Raw genomic sequence first — 24,326 nt, forward strand, 5'->3', positions numbered from 1 at the left:
TCGTCAAGATAAGAGACCTCTTTCATCACACGAGAAAGAGAGACTTAAATCAAGTCTAATATTAATAAGGTCAATGTTTAGTGCGGTATGTGTGACGTCATACTTGCACGATACACACATTGTGTGATGGCCTGGGATGGGGATGGTTAATTAGGGGCGGCGGCAATGCTGCAATGCCAAAAATGACAATAATGCACCTGTGGCGGTTTCAGTCTTCCGCCGTGTTCAGTTTTCCGGGTGACGTAGCCGGACATTTCACCACGTTGTTGGAACGGTTTAAGCTTTCCGGCGTGTTCAGTTTTCCGGGTGACGCTGCATTGTTGATAATCATATTTTGTCATAAATCAGCCGCGGCCGGCGGAGTGCACATCATCCGTAGCCGTGATGATGGCCTTGGTGCGTTGTCTTTCTATTCAGAAGGTAAGTATGGATTCGAGACACCCTTTTTAAACCCAAATGAATGATGTAGTCCAGTAGATCAATGTTTACGATTACACATCCTCTGCCCTCCCTCCCCCTATCTATTCCTACCACTGCCGGGTTGCTAACCAATACTCCCCACTTTAGCTAGTCGACCGAGGTCGCATGTTGAGATTTGACCATCCTTGTCTATCTCTCATAAAAATTGGTTGGGAAGATCAGCTGGAAGCCCGATGTTCCTAGCAACTACATTTGTATAGCTGCGATCTTCTGTCTTCCCCTTTTCCTCCTTCCATATTTTCGGTGACCGTCCCAGGCCAGGGGATATAATATAAGCAAAGCTGATCGAGAGACTTATTCTTTGTTTTGTATTGCACATGCGAGTCTCAGACCAATAAAATGAAGAGTCTATTTAATGAATAGGATTAAGGAAGTCAAGGTGAAGCTTGTTTCAATCAGGATCTTCTCAGCGCGGAATTCACCTCGCCCTGATCATCATATTGCCATGACAACGCTGCACTCCTTCCCTTCAGTGGCACTGCCACTGCGGCGCGAGCCTACACTATAATCCAATGCATTTTCTTTCGAGGAAATGGACGTTGGTTAAACAAAACCGTTTCCCAACACGCTTGGGCAAAGTTAACCAAATTATTGGTTAACTGATTGGTCCAATGTGTATATTATTGTAGTTGGGCAAGATTTGCCCGATAAGTTGGTCAAAATTACCACAGTTACCAATGGTGTTGTGCTTAAAGCTTTCTGGTTGTTGGGCAAAGTTCCCGGTGCGCATTTTATTATTGCAAGTACAACGTTCGTACTGTATGTAGTAGTATAGTAGGCCATACACATACACATACAAGCAACATCATGGCGGCTGGCTGTCAAAAATACTCTTCGAGATTGGGGAATGGAGTGCTTCTCTGAAACATTCTAGGTAATGTGGGAACTTGGAAATAATAGGTCGAGTTTGTTTACGTCAGTGGTTGTTGTGATCGTCCGCCATGGAAACAGGACGTCACTGCCTTTTGGTAAACATGTAGATTAAAATAATAATCTGCATTTCATGATGTATAAACGATTTAATTATGTTCAGTAACTTTTAATGTGAGTATTACTGCCCAGCTGCCGTTGTGGATACCATTATGCCTTTGTTTAGGCTTCGCGCATTAATATGCGAACGTGTGAGTAGGCCGTCTGCGAGCTATATGCAGTTGGGGTCACACTGTTATTTTGGCGTGCGATGTAACCACACCATTTTCTACTGCTGGCAGTTGGTGAGTAAATCTTCATTGACATAATTATTGTAATCTTATAAGACTCTACATTCAATATAAAGAGGTTATAAAGAGTTAATTACTATACGTTTATGACCCCATAAAGGTAGCAAGACTGTTTACTTTATTTTATAAAACACTATCGTTGTGTACTCTTTTCACCAGTAGCAATCTATACACTGGACTTGACTTGATGTCATTGATTTGTCGTCAGTAGTCTACTGGCGGTGTTGGTTGAGTTTTATAACCTATACTGATGTACTCAGCTTTATTGTAAACAGACACTCACCATAATAACTGTGTCAGGATAATTATATTATATTAAAAACAATTGGTTTGTTCTGTTTGTCTTTGAACATAGGGATATATATATATAAGGATAATCAACGGATATAAAGATATGGAAATATAGAGAGACATATTTCGAATTCAAGAGGATTAATAAATAAAGGTTGATGAAGAGAGTTCTTGAGTCATGGTGTAAACGAGTGGTAAATTGATCTCCTGACCGGGGGAACACTCCCCCAAAACCCGGCAACGCTCAACCGTAGCCAAACAGGGACCGCGCCGCCTGCGAATCCCTACAGTAAGATGCTAACAACGACCAATATTTAAAGGTATACCCATAGAATACACTGATTCATGTGTAGGAACACAGTTTAGTTTCCAGAAGTAAAGTAGGACGGAGCCCACCGTGCATAGATTGATGTTTACTCCCGTGTAGTGGGGGAATGGCTGCACAGTCCGTTGTCGTTAACGATCGAAAGACAAGGGTTAGATTGAATCCGTTGTGTTCCAGACTTTTTGATCGGGCTCAGTTATCTTGTCAAAATTATATAAAGCCAATATAATTCGGAAATCATAATTAAAAAAAGGATTAAAAAAGCAGTGAACACTGTTGATTGCTGACTCTTTTACCAGGTTACTTCTGACATTTATTTACCTCATCAGATCGAAAAATACTACGCTGCCCAGCTTCCAGCAGATACAACAAAGCAGAAGTTGAAGCAAAAGTGAATAGGAATGGCTGGCTGAAAACATATAACTGCACATATCAGATGAATCCAGTGTGGATAGAGTACCGCAAATTAGATGCCCTTTCCGAATTGAAGTTTTTGTTGCATCATTTTACGTTTAAAAAAAGGGCACTCATCTTCCTCTTTTTGAAAAAAATCCAGACGATCAACGTATATTTTTATTTTTTGGCCTAACCAACAATTGAATAAAGGAGTAACCAACAAAAATACTCAATCATTGCAATTTTTGTTGGGTAACAACCTTTGCCCAACACGGTTGCCCAACGTTGGTTCAAATATCAACTGACTACATTATTGGGTAACATTTTAACCAACATAATGGTAAACAAACTTGCCCAACTATTAGTCAAAAAATATTACCCAACTTTTGGGTAAAATGATTTGACCAACTTGTTTTGTCAAACTGTTTGCCCAACTATTGGATAAACGTTATTGCCCAACCACTGTTGGTTAAATTATGCCCAATTATGTAGCCAGTTGATATTTGAACCAACGTTGGGCAAACAAAATGGGCAATTTTTGACCAACGAGATTTGCAGTGCAGACTATAGTAATAAAATTGCTATAATTGTCACATCAAATTTGCATGCAAATGTCCCTTGTGACCCTCCCAAAAACAAGTATTTAAAAAAAAGGAAGTGGGGAAAATATGCATAATTTGCATAAATTAAAATCACTCCTTTTTTGCTTCTACTTTCATTTTATATCTACGCACATGCCAAGATAGAAGTAGAAATGATATCATTATCACACCATATTGCATGCAAGTGTCTCTTGAACACTCCCAAACAACGTATAAAACAAGAGGAAAAGGAAGTAAGGGAAATATGTATAATTTGCATAAATTAAGAATGGCCTCTTTACGCCCATATCTCGTTAGTAGAAGAAATGGTATCATTTTTGGCATGTATAACCACTGCATGTTTCCCAAATACTGGAACCCCGATGACCATGATAGGGCATAATAACTTTGTAAAGTTTGGAACCTCCCTAACATCTTCTGACCCAGTGGTGGCCAGTCCAAGGTGTGTCGAACATAACTGAAAGGGGCAGTCAATATTGTAATAATAGTGTTTTTGTACGCACTACAAGTAAACAAATTAAATTAAAATGTACTGGAACCCCCATGACCGGGCTAAAGATTTTAGTTTTGTAAAGTTTGGAGCCTACCTAACATTTTCTGACCTAGTAGTGACCGGTCCAAGGCGTCGAACATAACTTAAAGGAACAGTCAAATATTTTGTTAATTTGTGGTGCATTGTAATACGCACGTAATCCTAATTAAATAAGTTTAATTAAAAAAGACTGGAGCCCCCATGACTGGGCTAGGCATAATAATTAATTAATTTAGTAAATTTTGGAACCTCCCCAACATCTTCTGACCCAGTGGTGCCCCGGTCCAAGGCGTCAAACTTAAAGGGCAGTCAAGTATTTTGTTAACTTATAGTGCATTGTATAATACGAAAGTAATCCTAATTAAATAAATTTAATTAAAAATTACTGGAACCCACATGCCTGGACTAGGCATAATATTTTTTTAAATTTGGAACCTGCTTAACATCCCCTGACCCAGTGGTGCCCGGTCCAAGGCATCAAACAAAGTTTAAAGGAGCAGTCAATATTGCATTTCTTGTTAGTACATATACGCATGTAAATTTAATAAATAAACCTTTTTTTCTTTTCTTTTCTGTTCTATTCCCCCTAAAACCCTAAAAATTCCTGAGATTTCAAACACAAACTGAATACACAGGAGGGGTACCCTGAATGGAGCCTTAGACTAGTTTCATCCTTCTGAAGTGGAAACTAATACAGCATCCAATTGCTCTTAGACCCAGTTACTTAGGCGCTAGTACGACCCATAATGACAAATTTAGAGCGAAAAAAGAGAGTACAACGCCCCAGTAACTGAGTCTACCTTGCTCTATAAACTTATTGATTACAAACTGTTTTACCCACTGTCTCTCTCTCTATAAACAGAAGTTTTGTCAGCACTTTCCAATAAAGTTTTAGCATTGGAGACGACACACCCAGTGAGTGTGAAACCATGAAGACGTCAATTTGCTGGTGTTGCGTCTTGTTTCTGATTAGCATTTTTGTTGGAAATGTACAGGCAGGTCCGTAAAATTTAATATTATTTTAAGTCACCAGATACCAATGCCTATAGTTTGAACAGATATTAAAACTGGCTGAATTGTTAATAATTTCAATAAAAAAATAGTAATGAAACATTTCTATAAAGTACTACCTGTCAGTTTCCTCTTTGCAATTACTTGACCACAGAGCTACCCAATACTTGTATACCATTGTGATTTTTGGGATCTTTTGAAAGTTCTTTGGATTGCAGAATGTGAGTTTAAATTTGTATCTCATCTGTCATGTTGGTATACTACACTAGCCTTGTGTCGTCGGTCCCGACACTAATAAAACATAATAACTGATGTACAAATATTGTTTGTTTGTTTGTTTGTTTATTTGTTTGTGTAGATGATCTTCCCGTCAAGGGAACTCGGCAAACTCCCACAAGGGGATATAAACACCGAGCTGGCAACAGCTAATCTCTCTCAAACAAACACTGGTTTAAAGTCTATGATTATGAATTGCACAAATCAAGAAATTGTATCCAGTTACTATACACGACAATACTTATTCCAGTTTGGGGATTCGAACCAACAACCTCGTGATTGCAAGGCCTGCAGTTCAACCACTGAACCACGATGAGATGTTGGAATGGGAAGTCTGGCTAGAATCATGTAGGTTAGCAAATTTTAATTGATTAATTTTGGTTGTGAAGCCAAGGGATCTTAGCATAACAAACTAATCACTAGCCAAGAACCCAATGTATTACATTATCACAACATTATAATGACTTGTTCACAAGTCTACTGTACACTGAGATGAAATATAATCTTAAGCTAAAACATTTGTATCATTAACTTCTGGTGCCTTTGCAGAAACTTGTTCACTAGCCTCCTATTACAGCAGTCACATGGTATTACAACAACAGCCGCAGAATGCAATTCTGTGGGGTTATACTGATGATCAGGTTGCAGTGCAAGTCAGAGTTCAAGACAAGATGTACAAAGCTCAAACTGGGTTCAGTAAGTGATGCTCTTCTGCAATCTTATTAATACTAAAATAAAAACAAGCATTAGAGTGCTCGTACACAGGGTATCACAGCGCTTTACAAGAAACAGTGGAATAAGCAAATAAATAAAGGCACTACCGCACTAGTAATGGAAAGACAGTTTGTCCTTAGAAATCAACCATTAAACAAGAAAGTTTGAGATGGTTCTTGAAAAATTCAAGTGACTCAGCTGAATCTTATTTCAATATCTTCAAGACAAGGCATGACAGAAAGCGAAGTTGTCAATTTGGACAAGTGAGCCCTTTTGCTGTAAAGTTGTTACTTGATAGATGTACGAAATGCTGTAATTTTACAAAAATATGTTGGAATGCTGGTCTTGTTTTAGTAATTTACCAGATCTCTACCTTGTGAGAAATTTTCTTGCTTGAAAGAGTTTCTGCAACACATACCAGACTGTGTGCTAGGATAATTTTCTGTTTTCTCAAAAACATGGGACCCATACTGATGAGGTTTTAAAAGGCTCCTTTTAAAAAAAATTCTTCTAAACTTGAGGATTGGTATAAAGTTGTACACGTTTTGCGGTCTTCACTGAACCATGAGAAAAGAAATATTTTAATCATGAGTCACCAATTTGTAAATGTGTTTCCAAAATTTATTTGTTAAAAAGGGCTAATTCTAGGGAGTCTACTTTCCAGAGGACCCAAATACAAACCTCCTCACAGAGCATTTAGCCTTCGAGAAAGACTCTGCAAGGGTTGAAACGTCAGGCCATTAACCCCTTTATTTTTTGCATTTAACCATATTCCCTTTTGAGTTTTTTTTCTTCACTTTTTACAAAATGTTGTTTTGGTGGAGCCATTTAGTACAGTACAACTGCAATTTGGAAAGTGTCGAAAAATCAGGCCTTTAACTATTTTTTGTTGCATTCATACCAAAGGTCATATAGGTCCTTTTGTTTGGTAAGCAGTTTTCAACAGCTAACTCTATTTTTTCAACTTTTATTTTGTGTAGAGCCATTTAGTACAACTGCAATTTGGAAAGTGAAGTTGGATCCAATGCCTGCAGGTGGGCCTTACAACATCACCGTCTTCTGTCAAGCGTTTACTGTGGTCAACACAATCTACCTAGTGGACGTCATGTTTGGAGATGTGTGGGTTTGCAGCGGACAGAGCAACATGGCATTTACTGTCAAACAGGTATAACTCAGACTTGACGAAGAGAACTTGATTAACTTCATATGCACATGTTGTCTCCCGGAGTCTCCTGGCCTCGACTTCACCACCCTTCCTAACTAAGGATTAATCTTTAGGACTTAGGTCAAGTTCAGTTCCGCATCCGAAGACGCTTTAGGATGCGATGAACCCACCTAAGTTAGGCTCATCCTAACTCGAGATAGGTTTAATCCCAGTGTTTTGTGAAATCGGCTTCTGGTCTTGATCTATTTAAAAACCATTTCGTTTGGACTATATGATTGGTATGACACATTTGTGATACTTCTTTAGAAGTGAACTTTTGTGTTGTCATTTAGCCTGAGAAAAAAATTGCTAGGGTTGAAATGTTTTTTGTAAAATGTAATAACTCTAACTCAAGCAAAGAATGCAAAGAATGTTAAATACTTCGCTACATTTTTATTCTTTTTTTCATACAGGCTTTTAATGGTTCCAAAGAGCTGATAGATTCTGTAAATTATCCTAACATCAGAGTGTTGGCAGTGGTTAATGTAACTTCAGCGACACCGGAATATGATTTCAATGGTGGCTTGCACGGACCATGGTCTAAGCCTAACTCAGGTACAGTGTTTTTTATTTGTGTCATGATATAAATTGATACTGCCTGGAGCTTGAGCCTTGTGTTGGATTGTCAAAAATTTATCGCTTTGGATACAATATTTAGTTTTTACTCCTTGTTGGAGACCAGGGGCCAATTCCATAAAACTGTTGAGCCTAAAAAAAATGTCTTTTGCACAGCAGCAAAATTTAGTGGGGCACCAGTCACACCAATGTAAACTCAATTCAATTTTGTCTGGTAATCTAATTCTGTTAAGCAATTACTTTTCTATGCTTTGCAATTTTTGTGCTTACAGCCTTTATGAAATTGCCACAATTTAAAATTATGGGCATATGGCCCATAGATTTACATTTGCTGTACAATTAGGTGCAGAACAAGTTAGTGCAGAATTATATGGTAAGTAGCACCATAAAATTGACCTGAGGCCGAAGCAGAATTTTCTCTTTCACACTCCTTTATTTGGATGTAAGTTCTGGTTGTCATTTTTTCGGAGCCTAGGCCACTTCCCTAGTTCCTATTTTACTCTTCATAGTTCCTTGGGATGCAAGCTTTGGTTATCGTGACGGATGGATTCAGGCCACATACTCTTTGAATTAAAAATATATATTTAGTCAGACACTTACAAAATTGTCTTACCTTAAATCCACTTTAATGACCTTTTGCAGACAGTCTTGGCGGCAAGGCTCCTACATTTACCTACTTCTCCGCCTTATGTTGGTTCTTTGGACGTGATTTATACGACAGCCTGCAATATCCAATCGGTCTAATCTCAAGTAACTGGGGAAGCACCCCAATTGAAGTTTGGTCCGCACCTAATGTTCTTCAGCAATGCAATGCTACAGAGAGGTAAAGAAAGGAAACAAATTTTAGAAGAACAATTTCCCACAAAGTTGACTGACAATCATTGATGCGTCAATCATGCAGTTCTGATTTGTAATAAAATTTAGAGTAATAGTGAGGTCATTTTTATATTATCTTGGACTGGTCGACAAGATAAATTTACAACTCGATTAGTCGTGCTTCAACACTTTGACACTTCGCAACTAATTCTTCCCAAGCTGCAATGGGACAGGTGCCGCAAGCGCAATATAGTTCAATTCAAGCTGAAAGTGTTAAAGGATTGTGTCACTGATTGTGTTTTATAAGTAAATTATGTTGTCATGAATAGTCGTGAGCGACACAATAATCGTCACCATTTTCACGAAGGGACAATTTGTCCCCTGCAGCCCAAAATGTATGTTTGGAGAAAATCGCGTTTGAAGTTAAGCTAATTTTGAAATCACTGGTTCGTAGACTTTTCGATGTTAAATCTTTGAAATTTTTACATATCAGGAAAGTAGAGATCCTAAATCATACAAATCTGTTTCCAATTTTGTTTATAATGGTTTAATTAATGAGTTATTATTCAATTAACAAAAGTGCCTCTTCGTGAAAACTGTACAAAATGTGGTCTGTGTGCAGCGAGTCGTGTTGCTGTTCGTGAAAACGCAAAAGCCGGATCTCCTACTTTTTTGCTGTGCAAGGGGACATTTCCACGCGTTAGAGCAATACACAAAGTGCTTGTTCGTGAAAACGAAAAAACAAGTTGTGGCCATTTGTGCCCGTTTGGGGCGCGCGCGCGTAAAACAATGTAGGTCACAGGTATAAACCGGAGCACTCGTTTTTGGCGCTGTGCCAGCCGTGTCTTTAACGCACAGAAAGGAAACTGTCTGTTCGTGAAAACGCAAATCAAGGATCTTGAGGTTATTGTCCTTCACCATCTTAGCATATCTAAGAAACTAGACGACTTTTAGGTCTATAAATTAGAGAATTGTTAGATACCGTTAAACTAATTCGAAACCACCAAAAAAAAATCAAAATGAGTTTTTATTGATTTTTTACAATATTGTCCCTTCGTGAAAACGGTGACGAATTGACTCACCAAACAGGTAGTCAAGACTAATTTTTTATTTGTCGTGTTGTTGTAGTCAGGTAGTTGAAAACAGTGGTAGTTGCAACTCGACTTTGCAATCATTAGTCACAACTTCAACAAAGTCACTAGTGGCACTAACCGCCCAAGCCTATAATACTATCGGATTTATATTTTTATTTTCAGCATTGAAGGCCTACTTGAGATAGACGAGGAGCTAGAAAGCTTGCTAGGTCGAGATCCAAAAATACCAACATGTCTATGGAACTCCATGATTCATCCAATGTTAAACTTCACAATTAAAGGTGTAATCTGGTATCAAGGTAGATAATGAAAACCTTCGGGAGTACTTCTTTATTATTCTTAAAGGCACTGGGCTCGTTTGGTAACCAATCTTTTCTCAAAATTTTGCTCTTAAAAATCTGATCTGTGTGACTAAATTCCTCCAATGTGGAATATAGCCAGATCTGTGGGAAGTTTTGTGTATAATTGTCATCATTATTTTCAATTGATCTATTAAATCAATGCTATACCCACTGCTAAAACGTAGGATTCGAACCGCCTCTTGGCAATCTTGGTGGTCTAGTTGGTAAGCAACAGTCGTGGGTTTGAATCCCACCCGAGTGATTTTGTTTTCACAGAACTCAGGTAAAGTACTGAGTATACAGTGCTGATGACACTCACAGAACTCAGATAAAGTACTGAGTATACAGTGCTGTTGACACACATCGGTGTATATGGGTAAAACCACAATTAATGTCATTGTTATTATTTTAAAAAATGATTCAAAATGTTAAGTGATTTGTTTTTACAGGTGAAGCAAACACCGATGACCCTGCTCCCTATAAGTGTTTATTCCATGCTATGATTGAAGATTGGCGCTTGAAGTGGAATGAAGGCACTGGTGGGAGTACAGATCTACAGTTCCCTTTTGGATTCATGCAGGTTGGTCTTCTCAACTTTTTGCACATTTGTAGCGCAGCAGGCGTTGCATACGGTTGTATTGTCATCAGTCCTCTGTGCGCACCGTCTGTGACTGGTGCATTGTGGGTTTGCTGTAGTGGGGGTTTACAAGATGGCTCCTGTGAGCTGACAGCAAGTGTTTAATAAATAATCTGTAATCATCATATATTTATTGTCTAACCTTGTGATTCTATAATTCCCGTCTGCAAATCCAGTAAATTATTTATACCATCGGTTCATTTAGTTGGTAAGTTGTTTGAAACAGCTAATCCAGTAATGGTGTTCCTGTTATATAGACTGGAACCATACTGATATAACCCAAATTAGGAAATCATGTTACACTGTCCTATCCCTGAGCCTAGCTGAAGGAGTTCCAGAGATCCTCTTATTCCTAACAGTATATATCCCAAGTAATAAATCACAACAGCAATGTACTAAATGAAAAGTAACATCACCACCACTGCCATTCCAACTTTCTCCTGAGGACGAGCAGAGTAACTGTTTGAAACATCCAGACCAAACTGGCTCTTTCAGAGCAAACACTCCCTCAAAGGAGAATTACTACATCGTTTTACTTGCAACTTTACTATTATTTATAGTTTATGCTTATCCTTCACACCATGTACTTAAGCTTCAAACAATCACTTAATGTACTTTTTGCACTGGTGGTTTTTTTATGAAACAATAACGTCATCTGTTACTTTGTGTATACAGAAACTATAACCTTGTTTTATATATTTTCCTTCGCACCTGTAGCTTAGCACTTCAAACTATCCTTACCCAGAAACAGTTGGTCCATACCCTACCCTAAGATGGCATCAGACGTACGACTACGGTTATGTTCCTAATCCTGTCATGAAAAACGTCTTCATGGCGGTCGGTATTGACCTTGTAGATGAGACCTCGCCGTATGGACCGTAAGTGTCATCCTTTTAAAATTCCAACTACATGTACATTCTGTTAGTTTTGTGCCAAACTCTGGTTGTTTTTACACAAGAACAGTTGATTTACCCTCTTACTTGTGGTACCATTTTTAGAGAGTTGAGCGCAATCACTAAAGACACTGGACAATGTTGGTAATTGTCAAAGACCAGTCTTCTCACTTGGTGTATCTCAACATGCATAAACCTGTGAAAACTTGAGCTCAATTGGTCGTCGAAGTTGCAAGATAATAATGAAAGAAAAAACGAAGTTGTGTGCTTTCAGATGCTTCATTTCGAGACCTCGAAATCTGAAAAGGGATTCGTGGAAAACTACTTCTTTCTCAAAAACTATGTTGCTTTAGAGGGAGCCGTTTCTCACAATGTTTTAAACTATCAACAGCTCCCCGTTACTCAATACCAAGTAAGTTTTAATGCTAACAATTATTTTGAGTAATTACCAATAGTGTCCACTGCCTTTAAAATTGACATGTTGTGTGTGGTGGAACAACTGTACACAAAACTGTGCTCCAGTTCAGACAAATCTGCATTACCCATTCCTATAGAAGCAAACACCGAAGCGGGTGACCGCGCCTTTTCTGTCACATTCCCCCTGCAGGGTATGAAACAGTCTTCCCCAAAACATCAGACAATCATCTACAATACATCACTCAAATGTCACCTGTTTACAAGAGTTTACTGTGCACCGATTGTTAGAATAAAGCGCCATATAAATTGATTGATTGATTGATGTTCCTTTTTCTAGGATTCACCCACGAGATAAGCAGGAAATGGGCACCAGACTGTCCTTAGCTGGTCGGGCAGTCGTCTACGGTCAGAATATTACCTTCTCTGGACCCTTCCCTTCTGAATTCACAGTCGATACTGAAACATTGACAGTTCTTATAAAGTATGACAACGGAAATGCAAACATCAGGATTGTCGGAAAGATTGGTTTTGAGGTGAGTTTTGGCACCCTCTTTTGGAACCACTGGAAATGTGATGTATACTTTTAAGTGTCTTTAAAAAGACACTGGACACTATTGGTAATTGTCAAAGACCAGTCTTCTCACCGTGTGTATCTTAACGTGCACAAAATAACAAATCTGTGAAGATTTGAGCTCAATTGGTCGTCTAGGTTGCGACATAACAATTGAAGAAAAAACACCCTTCTAACTCAAAGTTGTGTGCTTTCAGATGCTTGATTTCGGGACCTCAAAATCTAATTCTGAGGTCTCTAAAATCAAATTGAAATATTTTAGTGGAAAATTACTTCTTTCTCGAAAACCATGTTACTTCAGAGGGGGCCGTTTCTCACAATGTTTTTATCATTGCTTGTTCCAAGTAAGTTTTTATGCTAACAATTATTTTGGTAATTACCATTATCCACTGCCTTTAAGTGTTCCTCATAATTTCAAAATGGGGTTAGTCTCTATTGCAAATTATTCTAATGTTTGATTTTGGGAGAAAGACACTTATCATTAATTTTGCCTATTATTACTCTGACAGATTTGTCAATAAATCAAAAGGCAAGAGAGCTTAAATCTGTTTCCAAATTTTTTAGTATTTTGCTCTTGTCTTTTTAGATTTGCTGTTCGGGTAACGCAGTTTGTCAATCTAATGATGATACGTCATGGGTACCAGCCGAGGTAATCAGTCAGCCGACCCCCTCATCTCTGATCGTGTCGTATTATTGCTATGAGAATCCAGCAGTGTCTATCAGGTATCTTTGGAGGGATATGCCGTGTACATTTAAAGGATGTCCAGTGTATAGTGTGGAGAATAATTTGCCTGGTGCTCCTTTTATTGCAACTTTGCAAATGATCGGAGGGGGCAGCTTCACATATACATTGACCTTTCCAAAGATTTTGATCGGGCTTGCCATAACCTTCTTCTTTATTTCTTTAGTAGAAGGGAACAATGAGTAGCTGTTGATGGGGAATGCTCTAACTGGTATCCAATTTATTCAGGTGTACCTCAAGGTTCCGTACTCGGTCCGATCATATTTCCATTGTTCATGAAATTTTACAGTGCAATTTTTTGTTATGGGGAGTATTTGGGATAATTTCATAGCGCTGCTTAGCGGCAATCAAATTGTTGTGCTTACTTAATATAGTAAGCACAAAACGGTCATCACGGAGTTCTATGATATTGGGCCTTGACGTTTACACTTGAACAATTTTACATGAGTGCCAATGACTAAACAACATTGACAAAGTAAATTATTTAAATGATTTATTTTTTATCATTTATCCGCCTGTATCATTCCATCTCCTGCTGTTTTGATTGTAGCTGGGGTAACCTGAAATACATGACCTGAAATGTAATGTAAGCTCAAGAATCATTTTGATGTCTTGGCTTCTTTTTTAAAGTCTCTCCTTAATGTCTTTCTGTGTTCCTTTTTCTGCGTGTTGGGCCTTTCATTGTTGTTGTATTTTTCTGCCCTTTCTTGCCTTAATATTTTCCTGGATTTCTGGGATTTGGGAGACATACGCCATTTGGCAACAATTATTATATTATGTTCCCAGTTTTAAATTCTGATTGTTCCAGTTTAAGAGTTTCTTGAAGCTGTTGGTCCATTAAGCCAATTGCGTCTTAGATTTGAATCTTGTCTTGTACAATGACGTGCTTGATCTCAAGTTACCATATAAATTTGAACTCATTAGACGATAGAGACAGTTGCTATACGTCACATGATTCTGGGCAAGCTTTTGCATAGTTACATAAGACACCCATGCACAACTTTAAAATGAATGTATGTCACATTGGTACCAGGGTCTGCTCATCTGGAGGTTGCTATACAAAAGCTTGCCCCGAACCGGTTGACATAGCAACTGACTGTCCTCATAGTCTGAGGAATTCAAATGTAAGCAGTAACTTGCGATCAAGCAATTATTCATCCAGACATTAATTCAAATCTAACTCACAATGGGTTGTTAGTTACTGGCTGTAATCTTGGTTAGATTCCAATGGGAGTGGGGTTAAAGCGAAAGAATTCTTTGAAATCATTTGGGTAAATAATCATCTTACGTAGATGGAGGAGGAACACTTCAGCTTTGTATTGATAATATAATATTTACAATTAAGAGAGTAATAATAATAACGATATACTTAATGATTACAAAAGGGTTTTCTAACTTTGTGTGACCAGTTTAGATACGTAAGTGACTTAAATGTGCAGTACTAACATGTTGAAACATGGTGTTAATTGATGGTGTGTTTTAAAATTTGAATTCTTTTAGAATGTTATTCTAAAGCTTTAATAATTATCTTGCCATTGTTAAATTGAGCAATGAATTGGTGTGGAAGTGACTTATATTTGCAGTACTGAGATGTTGTATTTTAAAAATTTAATTTTTTGGCATGTTAGTCTTCTGCTTTAAATCGTATTGCCATTTTTAAATTGAGCAATGAATTGGTGCGGAAGTGACTTATAATTTGCAGTACTAAAATGTTGAAACATAGTGTTAATTTTTTTTTAATTTGAATTTTTTGTGGACGTTAGTTTTTAGTGTAGAATTTCCCTGGGGAATAGCCCATGTCATTTAATGAATTACATTTTATACGATGAAATAGTAAACAGTACTTATAAAGTGCAAAATGCCATTCAAGCCAAAGTTAAAGTCAAAAGTTTAGAATTTACAATTCAATGACAAATTATGTAATTGAGTGCTTGTGAGTAGAGTTACTGTGTATTTGTTTTTGAATTTAAATAGAAGTATTAATCAATTTTAACAACTATTGAGAGTAAGTTGGCAAGTCTACCTCAACTTAATGTTGTCTTTTTATGTTTTTGTTTAACCTCAGGAGTATCAGGGGCACTTAGATTTTGGACAACATATTGTAAATTATTTTGAAAATAATAATTTTTATTTCTTAAAAATACATCCGGGGCACTGCTGGTGGTTAAACCTGCCTTTGTGTTTCAATGAAGTATTTTGAAATCATATGGGTGTAAGCAAAACAAATGATAAAATTGTGACATTAATATAAATATTGCATCAGTCTTGCTTGTGACAAAACAATTTTGATTTATCACAATAATTTTTATACACAAATGCAGGACAACACTTGGTTATGGGTAAATCTTTGTTGCTGTTGTTTAAATTAAAAGTGGTTGATTTTGACAGATACAAATCATTAGGCCTTCATTAAATTATTTGAAAATATAATTTTTTTATTTATGTTTACAAGCTTGTAATCTGTATAAATGTGATGTGATAATTGAAAATAAAATAATATCTTGAAGTAAAATATGCCAGGCCTGAAGGACGTATCGCTTACCATTATTATTAAAAAAATTATTAATTGCTTACTGCCAATGAAAATGTTTGGTGGGTGCATCACCAATAAAATTGCAAAAATTCATGCACGGAAATGATTATCATAATGTTTAGGCCCTAATGTACTATATGAAAACGTTTTTGTTGTAATGTAGCCCTGTTAGACCAACTTGGGTTAGGGGTAATGAAACCAATAGATTGTGTAAACATGACAAGTATAACCACAACCTGGGGTTCTGTGATTCCAATTTTGAGGGATACTTGATAAATTTACACTTTAAAGTTTGCTCATTGGCTTGTGAACTGCAGAAGTGCTTCGCGAAAACTGGAAACACGTCAATTTGGGGAGATAAATGCTTTCCGGATTTTTTCTGGCTAATAAGACAAAATTTCAAAAGGCATTGTAAAAATAAATTAAAAAAAAACAATCTGAATTTTAGTCGTACGAAAACATATTTGCCTGGTTGTCTCAAGAGGCTGAGAGACAAAAATATCTGTTTTTTTTAGTATCCTTTTTTGTGCACTGGTTGCTATTGAGTTTCTTTAGTGGTGAACTTGTTTGGCGCCCTCTAGTATCTAGATAAAACTTTACAATAACAGTATCAAATGACACTTTATTGCATTCTTTGAAATTCAACTCAAATAGTCCTAGGAAGTTTATTACATGATTTAGTTTATCCTGCAGCTCTTTTTCGATAAAAATTACAACAAAACAGTTCAAGGCCCAATTTATGTTGAGCTGCTTTATTCTGCTTAGCACAAATACAGCAGGATACCTGAGTCAACTCATAAAAGTTGGAGATTGAGCGAAATGTGGTAGGCCTTAGCATAATTTGAATGTTCTTAGCTACTTTCTGTGTGGAGTCTTATAGTTTCTAGAAGTACTTTTTCTGTTTCTGCAGCTCTAAGAAATTGGGCACAGTCCTCGTTGCCAAACATGTTACAATTACATGAAGTAACATTGTTACACCATTGTCGATTGACGCAAGCATACTGCATTATCGCGGCTGTGCAAAGTGCAATATGAACATATTCTACCTCCGTGTAATAAGTAAGGGTGTTCCCATTGAACTTGACCAACTAAAGTACAGGAAACCCCCAAACACACAAATCTTTTTGTGCCGTGACCCGCGTCAGTCTACGGCTTCTCAGCGCTGCTGAAAAAAAGTGAGGGCGTGTGTGTGCACTGTGTGTAGTGATTGGAAGGTCGAGTTGACCAGTTACACATTCCAAAAAGAGACGACTTCAAAACATTCTGTCTCGGCAGCATTTAATAGTCAAACTCACCCCTTACAAAACAATACATTACACCGAACCAAACAATACGATTAATTAAACAATAACGAGTAGCTTACCGGTATTTTGAGGAGAACTGGGAGTGCAGGAGGAGCCGATACAAGTTTTCAGAATTGAAATTTCGCGCACGTGTCACGTCACAATGTTATTATACGGTGGCCCTGAAGTGACACTCTCGCAACTCACAAATAATTATTGGCTCCTACGCATTACTATGCATTAGCTTTACTTTATTGTGTACCTGCTACCGTAATTAATATTATATACATTCACAATGCAAATTTACATGAGAACAAAAATACTCTCGCAATTTTGAATGGGCTATTGTCAAAAAATTGTGATTTTCATCTCTCTTCAAGGCTACCATACCTTTGTCTAATCTTGCCATGGGTGCGCTCGATTAGCTTCCCCGGGTCGACCCCGCGGTGCTCATCCGGGTGAGCCCCTGACAAGAGCTACTCGAACGATCACACTCGCCCTCTCGTGGTGACGTCGTGCACCTCGGGCCAGCCCCAAATTGACCCGTTCCACAAGCAGGGCACTGGGGGCTGACCCGGGTGAGCCACTGGAATGATTTAAAAGCTTTTCGAACGTACCGGGGGCAGACCGGGGTCGACCCAGGGAAGCTAATCGAACGCACCCTAATATAAGTGCCAAATAATAATAATTATATACAGCAAACCAACACACAAATAGAAATAATGCCAAAGACGTTCACAGACGGAAAAAACAACTCCACACCTAGCAAGGTTTGTTTGTTTGTTTGTTTGTTTGTTTGTGGGGTGTTTGTTTGTTCGTTTGTTTTTTTAACTACCTACAAATACAAAAAATGATTAATTCAAACAGTTAATTCATAAATGAAATCAATATGCATAATTAACGTATTTACATGCACGTAAGTAGTCTCAAGCATGCACGCACCCAAAGTAGTAGAAGCTTTTCAGAAAAAGTTGTCATCCCTAAATAGTTTGTGATGCGGGCAACCAATACCTTGTGTAAGTCAGCAGATCTTATTTTTTACTATTTGGTATAAAAGTCAAAACCTACAACAAAATTATCCCCGAAAATAATTGTGATACAAAATGTTAAATAATGTTTGCATAATAACAGCGAAATGTGTTACATTAATAATACATTATAATTATAATACATTGACTATACAAGTACATTTTTAGAATAATAAGCACTGAATCGATGTCTCACTCAGGTTCTCGTCAAGGGCACCTCTTTCTCGTACATTCTCGTCAAGCATATTTCATTGTTGGAAGCAGAATGTATACTTATTGGCTTATTTCAAACATAAATGTTTATAAACTAACCATTTCAAAACATTTTGAACTTCGTTGTTACGATAATTTACGATAATTTACGATAATTTACGATAATTTATGCTTCCCCCCCCCCAATCATTCTTAACTGAACTTCGAATCACGTGTTCAGACAAACAAATATTCCCCGAGGGAAGACTACATTAAAAACTAATTATTTCAAAACATTTTGAACCTCACGGTTTCTAAACATTAAACATGGAACTTATGATAACCCATGGGGGTTTCTTCAACAAATCATGTGTTTCAGAACAACAAACATCACCCGAGGGAAAAAAACATTTTGAAACAGATTTGTGGTTCAAGAACACGATGAACAAAACGCCATAACAAAATAGCAACACAACACCACATCGGAAACTGCGGTACACACGACAACCATAGCGACTATGTTGCAGAAGATTCAAGAAGCAAGAAGGACTAGCAAGTTTGCCAAAAAGTGCGGTTTCGGCTATTACTATAGATGGATTGTACACAGCGTCACCGACCGCCATATTTGATGATAAACGATTGAAAATGCACTCGTGTACGCACTGAGCACAACTCTCAGCCAACGATAGCATTTCACGCATGCACGTCATTAAAGATGGTGGTCAATGAAGTCAGTGCAAACCCATCTATAAAAAGTCAAATGGAGTGGGATAGTGTGAGGGATGATGCGAGTGCAACTGGACTGAAGGGTCCGTAGAGGGCCTCCTGTATGTCGAATCATATCTTTCCTCCCGTCTCGTCAGCCGTGTGTCCGTGGTTGATCATGCTGAGGTCAATGTCACCCGGTGATACGTCATCGTCTGTGACGTCATACTCGCACGATATACATTTCCTGATTCTGCTTGGTGTGGCAGTAGGGGCTAGGACCATGTCGTACAACGATGCGGCTATGATGCCACCCAGTATCGGGCCGACCCAGTATACCTAGAATCATAGAAGAAGGATGAAGGAAAATATAAAGATTTGAAGTACAGACTGTTCACGTCTGAATATAAACGAATTAACGATAACACCAGTTCTGTGCTCTATGTTTATGAGTGCCATCCCAGAATCAAGATAACCAGATAATGTATTTAATCGACTTTTTGTTGAACACTACTATTAGTGTGAGCTGGACCAAACTGACATTACTCTCTACTGGACCACTTGCACAACGCGGATAGCGCCTCTGTTACATACGATGCGCGACTATTTTCCATCATTTTGGGAGTTATATTCTTTGTAGTTTGACAGCCGCTCCCCCAAAATGGTGAACAGGAGAGGCACGTACGTTGTGCAAGGGTTCTATATTGTCTTAAGTTAAAGTGTGGGTGTGCCATGGAGGGATTTTGCTGAGGGTTAAAATAAACCCATAGGCCCTTGTGGAAACCACAGCTTCTGCTTTGGATTCGGCTTCAGGCTCCGCCCGCTCGTCTGAAGCCCTGAGCGCGTACACAAAACACGCGCAATATTGTCAAAACAACCGCGGGTCCAAGCTAGCCTGAGCCAAATCTGGAGCTAAAGCCATGACTTTGAGTTGTTGTTGGAGGCATTATCAGCACAAAGATAATGGATTGTGCAAGGTCCATCAACGCGCATCACAAACAGGGAAAGGAGAGCTAGGGTTTGTGAAGACTCCAATGACGTCGTCGACTGGAACCATTGGTCTCCCAGTCAATATTTGTCCTATGGGCGCCAGCATGATCGATAATTGATACTAAGTTCACCAGATGGAATTATTTTGACGCATCGGGGTTGACACCCGACTAATTATAGTTCAAAAAGGCACTGAATCGTAACCCATTGCAGTCATTGCGTGACGGTGATTTTATTAGTGATATGTTCGTCTTTATTTAATAGTGATTTAGTAACTCCAAATTCCTTGCGGTTAATGGGACGCGTCGAAAAGTTACAATCGCAAATCATTGAACTTCGACACTAAACCTCGGTAATTGACAAAGACCAATATTCTCGTGTATCCCAAGTGCATAAAATAACAAACCTGTTAAAATTTGGGCTCAATTGGTCATCGAATTTGCGCAAGAGAATATTGCCAGCAAAACACCCTTTGTGCAATACTTTTAGTGCTTTCAGATGCATAATATAAGGCTTCAGGCCTGAAGTATTTTAATATTTCAAAGAGAAATTACCTCTTTCTCAAAAAGTACAGAGGGAACTGTTTATCACAATGTTTCATATCAAAATCTTTCAATATTGCTCACTACCAAGTTTTTTTTATGCTGTCAATTAATTTGAGCAATTACCAATAGTGTACAGTGCCTTTTAATTGTAAATGTTTTGTTTTCATGACACTTTTTATCGATCAACATTAATTGACAGACCTTTCTCCTCTATGTCCCCCTGTAGATGTTGTGTTTTAAGGTCCTAAGGGAAATGTATCGCCTTTTTTGCACATCAGTAAAATAGAGATTCTCTTGTAACTCTCTTTCCTACTATTAGTGTGAGCTGGACCAAACTGACATTACTCTCTACTGGACCACTTGCACAACGCGGATAGCGCCTCTGTTGCAATGCGCGACTACTTTCCATCATTTTGGGAGTAGGATTCTTTGTAGTTTGACATCCGCTCCCCCAAAATGGTGAACAGGAGAGGCACGTACGTTTTGCAAGGGTTCATATTGTGTTAAGTTATAGTGTGGGTGTGCCGCGGGGGATTTTTGCACATCAGTAAAATAGAGATTCTCTTGTAATTCTCTTTCCTATATAAGAACCGTGTAGATTCTTACCCAGTGTGCTGTATAGTTTCCTGATATAACTGCCGATGCTAAAGTACGAGCCGGGTTCATGCTAGCACCAGTGATTCGGATCTGTATGGTAGCAGAGAAAAATAAAACATTAAATGATGCAATCACTACATCCCACAACAAAAACATGAAAAACCAACAGCAACAAAACAACAACGACGATGAGAAAGACAACATCATCAATCACAAACACAACACACAAACAACGAAAACGAAACAACGAAGACGCAACTTTAAAATTCTAACCTAAAGTTAGAATGTAAGGCAAATCTTAATCAGAGACGGGTATGATAAAACAGGATCATTTGCTGAGAGGTACCGCCCCCCCCCCCCCCCCCACGCTCCTGCTTGCAGTTTCGGCATCGTTACCTTTTGCCATACACTTTCTGGTAAATGGCTACATTATAATTGAAGATAAATTATTAAACTAAACACTGGGATGGTGTTTTGTATTGTCTATCGATTCCAACAGCACCCTCATAAAAATGTGGGTTGATGAGATGAGACTGGAGCATTAAAAGGAAAAACTTTCTGTATCCCGATGCATGCACTTTTCCACTCATTTTTCAGGCCTGGAGTTACACGCAGGCCATGGCCTACATTGTCCTGGCATGGGTGCACTTCAAAAGTTTCACACTCCCCCAAAAAAATAATCAAAAGGAACTGCCATTGCAAAATGCAAATGGCCTTGCCTTTTCATGATTTTCAAAAGAGATGAAATTCCAGGCCCGATTTTTACACAAATTAACATCTCATTCAGGTATTTGGATGCTATTTTATTCCATAAATTCCCGATCCACATAATGAATGAAAACGTGGTGGCAGGATACGGAAACCTTTCACATTTAAATCATCAATCATCTCTACCTATGGTAAGCCAATATGTACCGCCGACCCCCCCCCCCCCCCCCCCCCCCATCAGCGCCGATGGGTGGGGCGTTAGTATTCAAACCGATTACCTAGTATAGGACAAACACTAGGGTTCACGGTTCGGGAAAGTCCGAAGTTTGAAGAATTCAAGTGTACAAAACCAATAGCAATAGGAGCTGTTGCAAAAAGTTAGAGTAGGAATTTAGGACTATAAACAAAAGAGGGAGGTCCAAGCGTATACACTTGAAAAAAGGGTTTAGTTGAAGTGTATAATAGGGTCTAGGTGAAACCCAAACTTGATGAAAACTTTAAATTTTCTTCTATTCAACTTTTTTATTTTTGATGTCCTTCCATCGCATGCATACATACAATCAGAAACTAAACAAAAACAAAGATAATTTGTTCAATCATGTCAATGGACTTTAGTTTACCATGATTAACGCTATATATAGCATACTCAACACTAATAGCATACTCTAGCACTAGCAGTTACTTCTACTAGCAATAGCATGGTTAATCAATTAAAATAGGCCTGCAAAAAAATATGATAACTAAAATGAAACAAATTTCTTTATGAAATATTAGTATTACTGAACTCACCGCGGCAAAGTGTCCAAGAGCAACGGACAGACCAATCGCCAGTGGCCCGGAGCCTGTGAAACCTTTACGGTCGGGATCAACTGTGGAAAACACGGTAAACACAAGCTGAAACGTGAGCAACATCTCAACGAATAGGGCTTGGTATTCCATCACTCCAACCTGGGGTGCCGTGACTCCGTACCTGGTCCCTGTTTCCCAATTGCTCCCGGTGGTCAGCCCGAAGAGAATCCCGGACGCAGATATTCCTCCAAGCACCTGAGCTAGGATGTAGAGGATCGCTTTCAACGGGGTGATTTGATGGGTGACCAGGAACGCGATGGTCACGGCAGGGTTGAGGTGGCCACCACTGATGTGGGCCGTACAGTGGACAAGGGTAGCGATACCCAACCCAAACGCCAGGGAAATCTTCAGTAAATCAGGGATTTCATCCCCAAAAGTCACCGTGGAGGCTAGACCGAGGAAAACAAAGAACAGGGTGGCTATGTACTCGGCGAGGCACGCCCTCCAAAACAGCGACGAGCGTATCTCCCCACTCATTTTATCAACTACTTGCGGCATCTTTCCGTTAGTGTCTTTTGAAAAATTCATACGAAAAGTTATATTCAATGAATGAAATAAGTCCTCTATGATGTTCTATGGTCACAAACACTTCTCAGTTTGGAGACAGAATGAAGAAGCAGCATAATCCAAAGGCGTTTTTATATCATCAGTTGTCAGTGTTCACACACGTCTGTTCATGGGGGGTTCCAATACGATATGAACGTATATAAAACAGATACAAACTGCAATCTACATCATCACTGGTGGTCTAGCTGCAATAGTTACATCCTGTGATTGTGTGTGGTGTGCGTACCGACTGAGGGGGCGTTCACACTAGCCTTGTATCAACTACCCTGTACTTGGTGGGTTAAATTTTAAAAAAATATATGGCTTAAAGTGGAAGAAGTACGGGGCTGCGTGATGATCGATCATCATGCATGACAGATCATTTTTTTCAACAAGAAATTAAGGTAAACACTTTTGTAATCAGCCTCGTACCTACCTAGCTTTTAGGATTAGAGCAACGAGAAACAATGTATCAAAATAATAAGTAGATTATGATCATTAGATACATTGTACTACTTTCATATAAAAACAATCAATGCCAACACGTCCCGTGCGTGTTGACACTTCGAAGGCTGCATGCAAAGCATGCCACGTGGTTTCTATACAATAATATTGATATCAGCTTTCGAGAACAAACTTTGCTAGGGAACGTCAGGACATTTTACGATTTTTTTAATGTAATAATTTTATCACATACATTATTCCGTTCCTAATAAAGTTGATGTTTCCTTTAACTCCGAACGTTATCTATTGGTTCATGACAATCACTACTAGCCACCCCGTTGTTTGTTTACAAGGGATGCATTTTTACGCACCACACCATGCGGCTGTAGGAGGACTAGGACCTCAATACTTGACGTATTTTTATGACAATTATTTATAGGCCTACATGTACCTGTCATTTTGGGGGCCAACGAGTAAGGCAAACTGAAGGCGAGTGTATGAAGCCTACTGACAAATATATCGCATCTTTTTCGGCAGCTGGGTTCGAGGGAAGAAGCTTGGAGGAAGTTGCATACGAGAGAAAAGGAACTTGTAAACTAAAGGCGTCCAGTGTCTTTAAAATTTTAGACATTCCCAAAGAGTTAAAAGACTAGTCCTGTTAGGACTATCTTTGTAAAATCGACACATGGTCACTCCAAAAGGTCTTCGGTGATTGGGGTCGGAGGTTGGAGGTCGGAGGTCAGAGTCTAACCGGAATGACGTCATATC

General features: G+C 38.6%; 2 protein-coding genes across 6 annotated transcripts; one reads left to right on the forward strand and one right to left on the reverse strand.

Annotated features, from left to right (window-relative positions):
- Window positions 1-1,519: 1,519 nt before the first annotated feature.
- Window positions 1,520-15,646, forward strand: LOC139935409 (sialate O-acetylesterase-like). Of its 5 annotated transcripts, none has more exons than XM_071929978.1 (12): window positions 1,520-1,694; window positions 2,646-2,772; window positions 4,709-4,845; window positions 5,683-5,829; window positions 6,828-7,012; window positions 7,465-7,606; window positions 8,270-8,450; window positions 9,700-9,836; window positions 10,328-10,458; window positions 11,233-11,393; window positions 12,163-12,358; window positions 12,983-15,646. In XM_071929978.1, exons 3-12 carry the CDS (start codon window positions 4,776-4,778, stop codon window positions 13,322-13,324), a joined length of 1,692 nt encoding a protein of 563 aa, XP_071786079.1. In that variant the 5' UTR covers window positions 1,520-1,694; window positions 2,646-2,772; window positions 4,709-4,775; the 3' UTR covers window positions 13,325-15,646. The 5 variants fall into 5 exon arrangements, with proteins under 5 accessions (XP_071786079.1, XP_071786081.1, XP_071786080.1 ...); XM_071929980.1 differs by having other exon boundaries at window positions 2,646-2,707; XM_071929979.1 differs by lacking the exon at window positions 2,646-2,772.
- A 1,286-nt stretch (window positions 15,647-16,932) lies between these two features.
- On the reverse strand, window positions 16,933-23,524 carry LOC139935231 (aquaporin-1-like). Its single transcript, XM_071929731.1, has 3 exons — window positions 22,509-23,524; window positions 21,021-21,101; window positions 16,933-19,218 (listed from the first exon to the last, which is right to left on the reverse strand). Exons 1-3 carry the CDS (start codon window positions 23,094-23,096, stop codon window positions 19,012-19,014), a joined length of 876 nt encoding a protein of 291 aa, XP_071785832.1. The 5' UTR covers window positions 23,097-23,524; the 3' UTR covers window positions 16,933-19,011.
- Window positions 23,525-24,326: the final 802 nt, after the last annotated feature.

The sequence above is a fragment of the Asterias amurensis genome, chromosome 3, assembly GCF_032118995.1.
Source record: "Asterias amurensis chromosome 3, ASM3211899v1".
NCBI classification, from domain to species: Eukaryota; Metazoa; Echinodermata; class Asteroidea; order Forcipulatida; family Asteriidae; genus Asterias; species Asterias amurensis.

Bases quoted from the DNA above. Each gene is read 5' to 3' on its own strand.
- LOC139935231 (XM_071929731.1), bottom strand. From the start codon at position 23,096: ATGAATTTTTCAAAAGACACTAACGGAAAGATGCCGCAAGTAGTTGAT. The intron at 21,102-22,508 runs GTGAGTTCAGTA...GCTACCATACAG, and splicing joins CTCTTGGACACTTTGCCGCG to ATCCGAATCACTGGTGCTAG. The intron at 19,219-21,020 runs GTAAGAATCTAC...CTATGATTCTAG, and splicing joins GAAACTATACAGCACACTGG to GTATACTGGGTCGGCCCGAT.
- LOC139935409 (XM_071929978.1), top strand. From the start codon at position 4,776: ATGAAGACGTCAATTTGCTGGTGTTGCGTCTTGTTTCTGATTAGCATT. The intron at 4,846-5,682 runs GTCCGTAAAATT...GTGCCTTTGCAG, and splicing joins TGTTGGAAATGTACAGGCAG to AAACTTGTTCACTAGCCTCC. The intron at 5,830-6,827 runs GTAAGTGATGCT...TATTTTGTGTAG, and splicing joins CAAAGCTCAAACTGGGTTCA to AGCCATTTAGTACAACTGCA.